At 42.1% G+C, this 14,621-nt stretch overlaps 1 protein-coding gene across 6 annotated transcripts in view; it reads left to right on the top strand.

The window, feature by feature from the left end:
* The window catches only part of nbeal1 (neurobeachin-like 1), a 353,839-nt gene that overhangs the window by 290,412 nt on the left and 48,806 nt on the right, over positions 1-14,621 (top strand). For 5 of the 6 annotated variants that reach the window (XR_011356411.1, XR_011356412.1, XM_069934130.1 and 2 more), the window contains 6 exons: positions 234-367; positions 952-1,053; positions 2,454-2,549; positions 4,951-5,075; positions 7,217-7,357; positions 9,386-9,516. Coding sequence is in view for 4 of the 6 variants with exons in the window: in XM_069934130.1 (XP_069790231.1) it covers positions 234-367; positions 952-1,053; positions 2,454-2,549; positions 4,951-5,075; positions 7,217-7,357; positions 9,386-9,516 (729 nt within the window). In the remaining 2 variants the exon portion in view is untranslated. The remainder of the gene's footprint in view (positions 1-233; positions 368-951; positions 1,054-2,453; positions 2,550-4,950; positions 5,076-7,216; positions 7,358-9,385; positions 9,517-14,621) is intronic. The other variant, XM_069934129.1, reaches the window with a different exon arrangement.

The raw sequence follows: 14,621 nt of genomic DNA, 5'->3' as shown, positions 1-14,621 counted from the left end.
AATCTGAACAAAAACAGTCGTTAACGACCCTCAACATGGTGGCTGTGTTTCTTCCACTGCTCACACTGCCACAACATGCTGAAAAAGGGTATTCGGTACCATTCATCACTGTTTATCTTAATAAAATTTGTGAAGAATGCCATTACATCTGCTATTTGTGTGTCCAACACCACATATTTGTGCATCTTTTGTCATGGTATGGGTTTAAATTTGTGGCTATTTTGGCTCCTCAGGAATAGGCTATGACTTCAAGTGGCCTCTCTCTCAACTCCGTGAGATTCACCTGCGTCGTTACAACTTGAGAAGGTCAGCGCTGGAGATCTTTCTGATCGACCAGACTAACTACTTCTTGAACTTCAAAAAGGAGGTGAGACCAGAATTAACCCTTCTGGGGCATGATGGTATTTGTTGCAAGTAAGTGGCAAATGTGTACTCAATAAACAAGATTGATGGTGAGTGAAGACTACCCAGTCAAAATGTGCCCAAAGTTATAATTAAGTTGTTGATATTTATTATTTTATGTTTATAGATAGTTGTGCAGATTTATCTCCCTTACCTCAAGAACTGGGTGAATATTTAAGTCGAAAGTCGATTTCAGATGTTGATTGATGAGGAGGAGGAAGAATCTTACATGTGACAAACTGTTATTAGCAAAAATCAGAAAGTGGAGTTTTCTTTGCTGTTTACTCTGCAGAACAATCCATTGTTTTTCCCCCAAAACATCACTCTATTTTTTGTAAAGCATCACTTTCTTTTTTGTAAAAGATCACTTTCTTTGTTACTAATTGCAGTTGTGAAGATTTATTTATCCTTTTATATTGCTCTTTTCTTTTGATTCGTGGGCCATTATGGAAGTTTCATGTATTCGATTGTAATTGGCATATCTTGCATACCTCTGAGACTGCGGCAAGAATTCCTTGCCTCCATTTTTCCTTCTGCTGAAAATTTCAGGTGCGGAACAAAGTCTATAGTCGTATATTATCCCTTCGACCACCTAACCTGTATGGCACTCGATCACCTCAAGAGCTACTGAAGGCATCAGGGCTTACGCAGGTACAGTACTGCAATCAGTAGGGTTTATATTTAAGCTTGAAGGAAGAGATAAAGTTAGCATATCCATTCTAGGAATTGAATTGTTTATTGTGTACTTACTCATATACCATTAAAAAGCTTCATTTTGCATGCTATCCAGGCAAGTCAACTCAGACACTGGGTTGTGCTGTAGCAACAAATAAATAAATGTGTGGGGAGTAATATTAAAATAAGTCGAATAGTGCAGGGTATGGAGAAAAGTCTGAGGTTAGGAAAGATAAAACTAAAGGACATGGGTTAAAGGTAAAGTTCAAAGGGAAAATTAGGGGGAACCACGCTGGGAGTGTGGGAAGAGCTGCCAGCTGAATTGGTAAATGCAGGCTCAGATTTGACATCAGAAAAATTTGGACATGAGATGGCGTGCTGAATTGCACTCTTGTATTCCACTTGAGAAAATAACTTAGAATTTGAGAATATGGAGCCCATACTTACAATGTGTTGGTTTGAAAATTTGAAGGACTCTCTGAAAGCTTGTCACACTTGTCAGCTTGTATCCCTTAGCTCCAATGTTATTTGTAGCGAGATTTTTTTTTCTTTTTTTGGCATTCTCCTTACTTTCTTTCTCCTTTGTGTAAGGTTGGGTGAGGGGGGATGGTGGAGGGAGGGATTAGGCAAAAAAAGAAAAATTTGGACAGGTATATAGATGGGAGGGGATGGAGGATATGACTAGGCAGAATAATAGTTTGGCATCAACTAGAAGGGCTGAAGGGTGCTATAGTGTTCTATGGTCCCATGGTTGTATCATCTTCCACCATCGAGTACCTAATACAACAGAAACAATGTTTTAATATGGAGTTTTGAGGTTTTAAACTGAGGGAAGAATGGAGAGAATGTCCCAAATTGTAAACCAATGGATTTCTTCTGAGTGTTGTCACTATTAGGAGGGTAAATGTTGGGATGAATGGTCCTCTCAACTGAGCTATTTTTGACACTTGGTTTTGGGCAGAACACTTAGAGTGCTGGGCTCCCAAATGGTGCCGTGGGAATTGATTTTAAAAGAAGCTTTTTATTCAACTTCCTGTCAGAAGGGACAAAACAGCAAAACTTCAATGTTGTCCTGAACTGCAACCAGGATTCATGGAGATCATTGACTTCTGAGATCTCTCTTGTCAGCCTCTTGCCAAAGCATGTTTGGCATGACTGCTAACATCCCAGTTCCTGTAGAATCTGGTACCACAAACAACAGTTAGCAATCGACATAAATGTGAATGACTTTTCAGCAGGTATTCCATTGATTGATCCATGTCAATAGGATAGATTTTCCTTGTACCTCATTGTTTATGATATGTTCTTTTGAACGTTGTCCTGAAGTGACGGAGAAGTCGGAATAAGAAAACCAATATGTCTGTGTTGTCCTTTAGAAATGGGTGAGCCGGGAGATTTCCAACTTTGACTACCTCATACAACTCAACTCTATTGCGGGGAGGACTTACAATGATCTTGCTCAGTATCCAGTGGTACGTAGATTGACATTTGCTTCAAATTTACCATGCAAGTATGACTGGCTCATTAGTTGTGTGTTTTATGAATGAGCAATGAGGGTTGGACAACATGCAGTTCTTAATTAACATAACCTCATAAATGTCCCGAGAATTTTTTCCTGAATAAACATGCAGTGATCATAGTTTCAAAGAGAGAGACACTTGTGGAAACAGACCCATTGGTCCACAAAGTCTGCACTGACCATCAGCAGAACATTTACCATAATCCAATATCAATCTCATTTTTTGGACTCATTCATCAGTTCGCCACAGATTGTACCACTCATCTCCACACCAGGGGCAATTTACAGCACCCAATTTACCTACCATCCTGCACGTCTTTGTGATTTGGGAGTCAACCAGAGCACCTGGCAGGAAACCCATGCAGCCACAAGGAAAGCGTGCAAACTCCACACCGACAGCGCCCACCAGAATCAAACCCAGGTCATTAGCATTGTGAGGCAGCAGCTTTACTAGTGCTGTCACAGTGCTGGAGCATCAAATTAACCAAAGAGCTAAAGCTCATTGAGTGAAGTGATGTGAATTCTGCTGTTTTTACTTGAATCTATACACTGATTGCCTTCAAATTCCAGGTCAAATTTATTGTTGCGTGTATGAGGTAAAGTGAGAAAGTTCATTTTGAGAGCAATCCATCTGCATAGCACAACAATAAAAGGACAATTCAGAATGCAGAACTACAGGGAGAGATCACTTAGAACAGCAAAGGCAACATTATTAATGAGGTTCATTTAGGAGTCTGCTAACGGCTGGAAAGAAACTGTTCTTGAGTCTGGTTTAATACTCTGAAAATAAACAGAAAATAGCATTGAATTTGCTTGTGATGTCCACTTTATGGAAAATGTAAACGTACAGCACAGTAACAGGCCCTTCCAGCCTATGAGCCGGTGTCCCCCAAATACACAAATTAACTTACAACCCCAGTATTTTTTGAAGATTAGGAGGAAATCGGAGAAGCACACGCAGATACAGGGGGATCTTATAAAATCCTAACAGACAGCGCCGGATTCAAGCCCAGGCGCTGAAATAACCGTGCTGCAAGATGGTTTGTCTCCTGTCTGCTGGAAGTGAACATATTTCAGAGGAGTCCAGATGACTTGAAATTGGACAATAGAGCTGCTGCCTCATTTTACCTGACCACCACCAGCAATCGCTGTCCTAACAAAAAAGAGCCAAACCTGAAAGGGAAATTATTCATGCAGGTTTAGTTTAATTTAATTTAGAGATGCTGCACAGTAACAGATTGTTTCGGGTTTTTTTTTTCAGGCTTGTGTAAAACAACATTAAATTGTGTGTTGTACTTCATATCAGGCTTGACAACGGATAAGTGTGGAAAATCTATTTAATTCCACAACATTCATCTTTCTGCTTTTAATACATGATATGTACTGTACATGTATAAAGCTGTCCAGAATAAAACAGAAAATGCTGGATCGACTGAGCAAATCAGGCAACTTCTGTAGAAAGAGAAAATGGGCTAACATTTCAGGTCAATGACCTTTCATCGTTCTTGCTTTTGAATGATGTGGACTAATCTAACTTTTATTCTTGTATAATGATTTTGTTAGGTAGCCTCAAGGTGGCATTAACGACCTGGCCACTGAATGCTGCTATTGTCATATGTCCTCTCATTAGTACTGCCAACACCCAACCCCAACCAACCAATTTTCCCTTGCAACTGCTGCAACCGTGCCTGCCTGTCCCGCATTGGACTTGTCAGTCACCAACGAGCCTGCAGCAGACGTGGACATACCCCTCCATAAATCTTCGTCCGCAAAGCCAAGCCAAAGAAGAAGTACTGCCGTGCAAATTGCTGTTATCCCTTGTAAATGGAGATGATAAACCTACAATCAGGATAAATAGAAATAGTAACAATTCCTCACTCCTTCCATAGGAGAATTTCTTACATTTTTAATTTCCATGCAGCTAGCTCGATGCCAAATTTAAGATCAGCAAAATGAAATCACAAAACAATTTAAACAGACCCGTTTCACAGTTTGATGTTCTAAGTATTGTTGCATATTTATTTCATTGGGGAAATGGGCTGCCATGCACCGTTTTTTTCAATAAATCAGTTGTCTTTAAGTTCATGAAATAATTTATGCACAGGGTTCTTGATTACACATTTTACCTCAATCTATATATTGTTTTAAAACATCAAGAAAGTGAGGTAGGAGAAATTTCATTTGCTTGTCGTTTGGACGTGTTTTTTTTCTATCTTTGGAATCTCCAATCTCTAAGCATTCCAGGTAAATTTTGTGCTCGGGAAATTGGTGTAATCGCTGTAATTTTGAAATGACAAGTGGTGGTGTTCAGGCAGACATCACTGACCTTTAACACACTTGCTTCTTGATTTCAGTTTCCTTGGATTCTTAGTGATTACACATCAGAGGAATTAGATTTAAGCAACCCTGAGGTCTTCAGAGACCTTTCCAAACCCATTGGAGTTGCCAATGAAAAGAATGCCAAAGCTGTGCAGGAAAAGTGAGTGCATTTTCCCTGTTTAGTTTACTCTTTTCCTTCCAGTCTACAGGGCAGCTGCAGAACCTCTGTCCCAGTTCCTCATTAGTGCTGCAAAGGTTACATGTTTTCTTGGACCTCTCTTCATTCTCTGCTAGCAATTATTTTTAATTTTAATGATAGAGCACAGTAGAAGGACTTTCCGACCCCTGAAACCTGTGCCGCCCAATTACACGTCCTTGTACACTTTTGGAGGGTGGGAGGAAATTCATACACTTTTGGTGGGTGGAGCACCCAGAGAAAACTCGTGTAGGTCATGGGGAGAATGTACAAACTCCTTACAGATGGCAGCACCGTAATACTGCTGAACTAACCATGCCTCCCATTGTTCTGTGTTCGTTGCCTATTGTCAAGCCTCTTCCGTGTTTCTTTTGGCTTTTGAATATCCAAAATATTTTGTTTTTATGTAGCTGGAAAGATGCAAATTATTTTAAATTGTTCTATGCTAGGAGCACTGGAAAAACAGCTTTTCAGTAGATTATTCCCGGATGTTGATTAAAATGAAGAAACATGAAGCTCTGCTAATCTCCAACCTATGTCCTGTATTTTTTGTAGCAGTCGCTTGCTCGCTGTCTCATCTGAAACTGAAATTGCCAGAATAGTATTTTGCTTGACCCTGCCCCCACATCCCTCAGCAAAATAATACAGTAAAATCCCCATTATCCGGCACCTATGAGGGTCACAGATGGCGAAAATGTGAACCTTCTGGTTGACTGAGACTCTCTCTTATTAACTAGACATAGACATACATAAAGCTTGGTAACAGGCCATTTCAGCCCATGAGTCTGTTCCACCACTGGTAGGTTTTGAACGGTGGGAGGAAACTGGAGCCCCTGGGGAAAACCCACCCAGACACGGGAAGAATGTACAAATGCCTTACAGAAAGTGCGGGAATCAAACCCTGGTCCCAATCACTGGCACTGTAAAGGTAGTGCGCTAACTGCTACGCCAACAAGCCACCCATGTTAAAAAAACACCGTGTAAAAGACAGTGAAAAATGTAAAGTAATTTGAAAAAACAAAATCCGTATTGTCATCATTAATTATGCAAAATTCACTCTAATATAGTAATTCCTGTAACATTAAATTTAAATTTGAATCCCGGTCACTGACACAATAACAGCGTTGCGCTAACTGCTATGTTAACCATGCTGACAACCTGACTCACCACCACGCAAGTGTCTCTGTCAGGCCCTTGGCACACCTTGGCCACACTGACAACCTGACTCATCTCTATGCCAGTGTCCTGGTCATGCCCTCATCACAACCCAATGGGCCTCCATGCAAGTGTCCTGACCTCACCGCACTTTACTTTAAATTCAAAATTCATTCACGAGCGCTGTAACAGCGTTGCACTAGCCGTTGCAAGAACCATGGCACGAACCATGGCACTGCTATAATTAACCATCTCCCCCATGTTTGCAGATAAAACCTTGCTAATATAATATAAAAGACTCTTACCAGGCGAGCGGCTTTGGCTGGCTTTTCATCCTGGGTGCCGCTATTTTATTCAAACACAACTTTATTGAAACAGCTGCCATGGGCGGGCATGACCAAGGTGCTCTAATAGCTGAATATTTACCCCCAAGGCTTTATATGTTGCTTTGCAGCACATTTATTTTTACAATTTTAAACTTTTATTTAAAACTTTTTTTTTGTAATATTATTTATTTATTTCCACTTGTTTGAGTTTCTGGTTGATTGAATGCCTGATAATGGGGATTTTACTGTATAAAGTATTAACACACAGACATGCTGGAAGAACTCAATAGGTCCCACAGCATCCATAGGAAGTAAAGATATATAACCAATGTTTAGGGACTGAGCCCTTTGCCAAGGTAAGGCTCAGGAAGGGTTCTGACTGAAACATTGGTTTTATATCTTTACCTCCTATGCACGTTACGAGACCTGTTGAGTTCCTCCAGAATTTTTGTGTATTTATGACAATTACATTATCTGCAGACTTTCTTGTTTCAATACAAAGTCAGTAATGAGTCCCTGCCGTGTTAATTTTGTTATGAAAAGTATCGTCATGATCTTAATTTGTAAGCATTTACCCCCCCCCCCCACCCCGGTTTGACTGTAAGTTCTCCTGTTGTGCTGCAGGTTTGATAACTTTGAGGATCCCACAGGAACGATTGACAAGTTTCACTATGGAACACACTACTCTAATGCAGCGGGCGTAATGCACTACATGATAAGGGTCGAACCCTTTACGACGTTGCACATTCAGCTACAGAGTGGCAGGTGAAGCAGTGCAGCATAGATCGAGTGCTGATTATGTTTGTTGCTAACATTGTGTGACAGCTTCTTCATTAAACAGACAGCAGCAGTTCAAGAAGGTGGTCACCATCACCTCTTCAAGGGCATTTAGGGAATGGTAATAAATTCATTTCTGTTGCCCATTTCTCAAGGATGCCTTGTGTGATTCAAATTGTTTGGGGAGAAAGAGTTTGAAATGCTTAGGGTAGATAATAAATGTTGATCAAATCCACAATGGCTTGTTCAATAATTATTGCCTCTCCTTACATGTCAGCCTCTTGTTAGAGTCCTTCCATGACTTTGCACCTCTATTTCTGCAACTTCCCTCCATCTCTACAGTTCTTAGAGAAGTATGTTCTTTGGAAAGGGAGATGTCCCAGAAAGTAAGTCCATTCTGAAGGAGGGTCCTAGAACCGAAATGTTGACCACTTCTCTTTCCACGGATGCTGACTGTCCTGTCGAGTATTTTGAGCATATCCTTGTTTCAGGTGTATATTGATTTCATTCTAATTTCTGTGATCTTAGGATGTAAGGTGCCAGTGTAGCAAACAATTAAAAAGACCAATGCTATGTTATTTAATGCAAGCACATTAAGGGAGAAAGAAAATTTCTTTTTTTCTACATGGAATTGAGGGTTGGGATGGATGAAGGTGATTGGTTCAGGTTTCTTTTGTTGTCACGTAATAATGCATTAAAAATGTAACGTGATACAATTTTTTCCTGCAATAAGGCAGAAAAAGAGTCAACATTATTGTCGTCCAGCACCCCTTACAGTGCAAGAGAAAGAGAAGCAAAAGAGAGTTCTTTCAGAGTCATTGAGTGGCCCTGGTTTCGCCTCCAGTACTCTTGCACCCACACAGACTCTTATTCGATCCATCGGCAACCTGAGCTCTATATTCCAAACCTCCGACATGACAGGAAGCCTTCAGCGCCAAAGGCTCTTCGGGACCCGTTACTCTCAAAACCCAGCTCCATTATCTAGTTCCCATGTGTCCTGCAGCTCATGTGGGCCTCCCAACCATGTCACCTGCAGCCTATATGGTTCCCTCAGCTGCTGCGCCCCTCGCTAGTCTACTGCCATGGTCACTGTCCTGTAGGGTTGTCTCCTCTGCTTCTCCTTCTCAACAAGGGGGTGATCTCCTTGTTGCTGGTACCCTGAGCCGGTCCGCTACACCTCAGTCTGCAATCCCATATGGCCACTGCCAAGCACGTGCGCTTGCCATCTTGGGCACCTATTGGATTTGGTTGCCGGGATGTTTGTAACAATACAAAGACGTTGGATGTTCTGCCACTTTCAAAATATGGGTTGGCAACCACGCATTCAGAATTTTTCTGAATTATGCTCCTTTGGTGCAATCTGTAACTTCACAAGGAAATTTCCAGGACAGCAAAGAACTGAACTGAATAATAAGGAGAGTCTGACTTGACTAGCGCTTTTCTCCCTGGTAGGTAGAAAGCTAAGGGCCAATCTGTCACTAACTCCCACTTGCAACCTCTCATGCAAGATCAGCAGTGGCTCAATTAAAAGTGTCAGCCTCAAATTCAAATCCTTCCATGACGTTACCCTTCCTCCTCTCTTCCCCCCTTTCCTGCACAACCCTGATCATCTTCACATCACCATTGGTAGTTCTGTCCAGATAGGGCCTTAGGCTCTTAAATTCTCTCCCAATATTTCTACCTCTTATTGTATAGATTTGAGGTGTGAAACAGAGATAAGTGAAATGAATTGGATGATAGGGAGGTGCTATAGAGAGTGCCAAGTATCCTGTTTTCACCAAGCAACCAGTGAAAAGAAATTAAAACCCAAATTATTAGGACAGTAAAGCACAGGAACAGGCTCTTTTGCTAATTTTCCCTTTCACAACACTGATTTATTCCCTTTGAACATCATTACCGTGGGTATGTTGATGGTTTGTCACTCTCAACACTTGATATGTTATTTGTAGGAGTGACACGCTGGCATTTTTCTTTGTCCATTTTTGCTTTTATTTTTCTGCTCTCTTTATCTCCAAGGTTTGATTGTGCAGATCGTCAGTTCCATTCCATTCCTGCTACTTGGCAAGCTCTCATGGAAAATCCCAATGATGTAAAAGAATTAATTCCCGAATTCTTCTACTTTCCCGAATTCTTAGAGAACCAGAACCGTATGTATTTGAGCTGCAATCACAAATTTAATTTCAAATGCCTTTTTTTTATTTCCAAGTACAGGGAATTGGATCCACTGTGTAAATGGCTTCATATGTGGCAAGTAGTTTATACCTAAGAAAAAAGTAGTTGATTTTGTCAGTGTACGCTCTTAGTCATGGATTTCTGTAGCACTGGAAACAAGCTCTTCAGCATAACTTGGCCAAGGTGCCCTCCTGAGGTCATATCATTTGTTTGCCATGTCACTCCCATATCACTCTAAACCTTTCCACTCTACATTACATCTCCAATAGTTTTCCCATCACTGACGTTAGACTCACTGGTCTATAATTCCCATGATTCTCCCTATTAACTTTTTTTAAACAAAGGGACTACATTTACCATTCTCCATTTCTCTGCTTTCTCCCCTGAGGCCAGGGAGGACACAAAGATCATTGCCAATGCCTCAGCAATCTTTTCCCTCACTTCTTGTCATAACTAGGGGCACACTCATCTGGTCCCAGGGACATCATTCTGAATGCTTCTAAGAAGATCTTGCATATTTTTATCCCTCAATGTGCTCCAGCACATCGCTTGTTCTGTATTGACCTCACATTGACCAAGGTCCATTTCTCTGGTGAACATTGAAGCAAAATATTCATTTAGAACCTCTCTGACCTCCTCTGTCTCAAGGCACATTCCCCCCCACATTATCCTTACGCAGCCCTCCTTCACTCTAGTCATCCTTCTGTTTGTCATGTATGCATAATATGCTTTTGGGTTTGCCTTTATTCTAGTTGCCAAGGCCTTCTCATGACCCCTTCTAGCTTTTCTTTGTCAAATTCCTTCATAGCTAAAAATATAATTTTCATGAGCCCTTGCTGCCCTTTGTTTTCTAAACCCTATGCATGTTTCCTTATCTCACTTCTTTTGTATACCACAGTTCCCTTATCCCTGTCTCAGTAGGACAAACTATTCAAAACACCACATAAGTGGTCCCAAAACATCCTTTACGTTAGTTTTGTGCCTTTTCCCCAAGGACATCTGTTCCAATTTATTCTCTCCAGTTCCTGCCTAATCTAATCATAATTAGCCCTTCCTCAATTAAACACATAACCATTCTGTCTACTTCTATCCTTGTCCATAACTATGCTAAAGGTTAGGGAGCTGTGGTCAACACCATTGAAATGCTCCCACACCTGTCACTTGACCAGGATCATTACCCAGTACTAGATCCAGAATGGCCTCTCCTCGAGTTGGCTGGTCCACGTACTGTGTCAGGAATCCTACTTGGACATCATCCTCCTGTCAGGCTTTTTACATTAAAATAAATGGAGTTGAGCTTTACAAACCTTCCTAGCTCCCTGCATTCACTCTGCCTATTGGACTAGCTCACTGTGATTTCTATATTTGCCTCAGCCTTTTTACCTGCCACACTTACTACTTTACGACCCTCCCCTCCGCCAGACTACTTTAAACAAGGCTCCCCATCTAGATATCAGTCCCCCTCCTGTTCAAGTGCAACCCGTCCCTCTTATGTAGGTTCAATTCTGCCCCATAAGATATCCTAGTGGTCCAAGATCCTGTCTTTCCTCATGTACCAGTAGTATAGCTGCATCAAGGATTTCTGGGTATGGCAAGAATCGCTCTTTCATTCATTCCTCAGGCATGCATGAATCTGCCCTGGAGATTACATCCCTTCTGGTTTGGTGTCTTATTTTTAAAAATCTTCTGCCTAACTTTCTATATTTGCTCTACAGGATCTCATCCCTTTATTTTCCATGCAGTTGGTACCAATGTGTACAATGACCTCTGGCTGTTCACCTTGCCTCTTCAGAATGTTTTGCAACTACTCTGACCTTGCCATCCTGGAATCTCCTCTGTCCCCCTAGCTATCAAGTCTCCTTTCACTGAAGCTGTCCTTGTTTCCATCCTTCCCAGTGTGTATCAGAGCCTGTCATTGTACCAATAATAAATTTTGCTTTGTATTATTGTCTTTACACGTTGAGTTATTTCTTTATATTTCAAGTTGGTGAGTTAATTTGCTGCTGTAAATTGTGACTCTGGAAAGTTGATCAAAATATAAGCAATCTGATGAACAGAGGATTATGGTTGGCTGATGGTTGAAGGGTCTGATTCTTGCTATACCTGTGCAAGGGTTAAGACTCTGTGTATTCTTTTTAAAGATGCTAAATACAGATTCAATTTATTGTCATGTACACTAGATACACAAAAATGTTCCTTTGCTTACCCACGAAGGCAGAGTTGCCAACTATTCTAACATCATTATTAAAACATGCAAGAGAAATAAAAGAGAGTCGTTTCAGAGACTTCGAATGCCAGTGGATTTCACCACCTCCCTACAGATGTCATCATTTGTTTAAGTGAACAACTGCTATTAACACAATGACCCTGCCCTAAAATGCTCTCTGTTGATGTATAATTTTCAATACATACCTTACTAATGCTCAATGAACCACTAAGAACCAACTGATTCAGTAAATATTTATTTGTTAAACAAGAAAATCGACTGGAGTCAAGTGCAATGCACAAAAGTACTGAAGAAACTCAGCAGATCACGCAGCATCCATGGGAGTGAGGTTTTGGCCTGAGCATTCCTGACAAAGGGCCCAGGCCCAAAAAGTTGGTTACCCTGTAGCAAAGTATTCTATACTGAGCTACTATAGACGTCGGTGTATATGTGGAATCACTGTACAAGTTGTCGAGTTGATGTATACGCAGGAAAGTCAATGTACACGCTGTGGAGTCTAGTTCAAGACTGACACCTCCAGGCTTGCATGCTGGGCTTATGTACATCACTGGTTCTATCACATGGACAGGAAGTGATACCATCAGTGATGTCATCGGCACTGAATAAAAACCTGTGTTGGATGCAAATCAATTTCCCACATTTTCCACAGCACATCTGCCATTTTGGGAGTCAGTCCACTTCTTGGTGAGTGGGTTGCCACATGACCCCCCCCCCCAATAAAAAACTGGCAGTTCTGCTGCAGACCCCCAAAGTTTGTAATTTTTTTTGTTTGTTTGGCTCACCTTCTTGATCCCAAAAGACATCCTTCTGATTCAAAAAGGCCAAGGGGTGTAATAATAACCATTTTTTAGAATGTCATCTGGGTGGACCAGGATCTGATGATACCCATGGACGAGATCCACCTTGGAAAAGATGCGGGCTCCTTGCAGGTTAGACACGAAGTCCTATAAATGTGGTACTGGATAGCAATCCTTGTTCATCCTGCATGTGGCGATATGTATCTCTGCTGTGTATGAGTGGCTGGCCTGCCTCTCTGATGGCTCACTCCCCAGTTGCTCCTCCCCTGTGACCTGGCCATCAAGGTCGACCTCTGTCCCCACCATCCATTCATCCAAGCACATGGAGATGGGCCAGCTAAAATCTAAAGTATATTAAAGCCTATCATTTCTCACTCTCAGACTTTGGAGTCATTGATAGAGCGGATCACTCTGATAGTCACTGCAGAGTCTCCATCTTCTTGTGGTCTTGGGTACCATGTGAAGCAGGGAGCCCAGGAGCCATCAGACCATTGTACAATGCCCATGTCCTCCACCCTTTCAAACTCCTGTTTGGCCAGACAAAGTTTATCTGGAGCGAACCTGCATGGTTGGGCATGCAGCAGTAGTTCTTCGGTTGATATGTGGTGCTGCACCCATGTTCAAGCATTGCTGAGGTGAATTGTGGCATAATTATTGTAGGGAATTCTGCCAACAACCTGGTGAATTCACTCTCTGAAAGAGTAGTGGAGTCTAAATGCAGGGCTGGCAGCTTGGCCTCAACTAGGGTAAAGGTTTGGAAAGTGTTGGTATTAACGAACCTTCATCTAGATCAACCAGCAGGCCATGTGCTTTGAGAAAAGCAGCTCCCAATAGCGGTTGTGTGACCATGGCCAACGTGAATGTCCACATAAACTTCGTATCACTGAACTGAAGTGGGAACTTGCGCGTGCCAAATGTTTGGATAGTATCGCAGTTTGCGGCTTTTAATGTTGGACCGGGTTTTCTGTTATGTGCTTAACACTCCAAAGGGGGAAGCATGCTGATCTCAGCCCCTGTATCCACCAAGGAGTGCTAGCCAGAATGTCTATCCCAAACATATAAAAGGCTGTCTCGATGGCCAGTCACTGCAGCCATTAGCGACGGCTGGCCCCAGCGTTTACCTGAAACGCACAGGGAGGTCTGCAGCGATGAATTTCTGCGCCCCATCGTTGATGGTAGAAACACTAATGAGTGCTATCTTCATCCCGTTGTGTCCTGACCAACTGGCTGTCTGACAACGGATTTGATCAATCCCACTGCCAGTCTAATGTTGGAGTTGCTCGTTCCTGCTGCTGTGAACAGAATCTGGTGACCTGTCTTACGGATGTTACGCTTTCTGGTTTAGCCCACCATAGAATGTCAGCACAGGCTGCAACTCCGTGGGTCACTGAAATCCTCATCGGGCTGCAGCTTGTGGATATCCTCTGGTAACTGCTCCAACATGAGGCAGGCCTATGCCCTTCCGTTTGTGCCAGTGTTTCATTCACGAGCATGGAAGGGGTCCTGTCTCCCAAACCATCCAAGGGAAGTAAGCCGGTCACACGCTCACGTCGTGAGAGGCCAAAGGTATGGATGAGCAGACCCTTGAGTGCCATATACTTCCCCTCCTCTGGAGGCTGCTGAAGAAAATTGGAAACTCGGCATACAGTCTCTTGATCCAGGGCACTTACCACATAGTAATACCGCGTGGAATCAGATGTTATCTGTCCCAACTGGAATTGGGCTCCTGCTTGGTCAAACCAGACACATGGATGTGAAACATTGGCAGTTTCAGAGCCATGGCATGCAGCGAAGAATAGTTTTCTATGTTGGGATCCAAATATCATTTGGACCATCTGGGACAATAATTTAGTGAAGTATTCTATACTGAGCTACTATAGATGTCTGTGTACACGTTGTCGAGTTGATGTATATGCGGAGAAATTGATGTACACACTGTGGAGTCAGGTGCAAGACTGACACCTTCAGGTTTGCATGCTGGGCTTATATACATCACTGTATCTGCCACATCATCGGCCCAGATTAAAAACCTATGTTGGATCAGGTCAATTTCTCG

The sequence above is a fragment of the Narcine bancroftii genome, chromosome 4 (assembly GCF_036971445.1).
Source record: "Narcine bancroftii isolate sNarBan1 chromosome 4, sNarBan1.hap1, whole genome shotgun sequence".
NCBI classification, from domain to species: domain Eukaryota; kingdom Metazoa; phylum Chordata; class Chondrichthyes; order Torpediniformes; family Narcinidae; genus Narcine; species Narcine bancroftii.
This window is presented reverse-complemented; position numbering and strand designations above follow the sequence as displayed.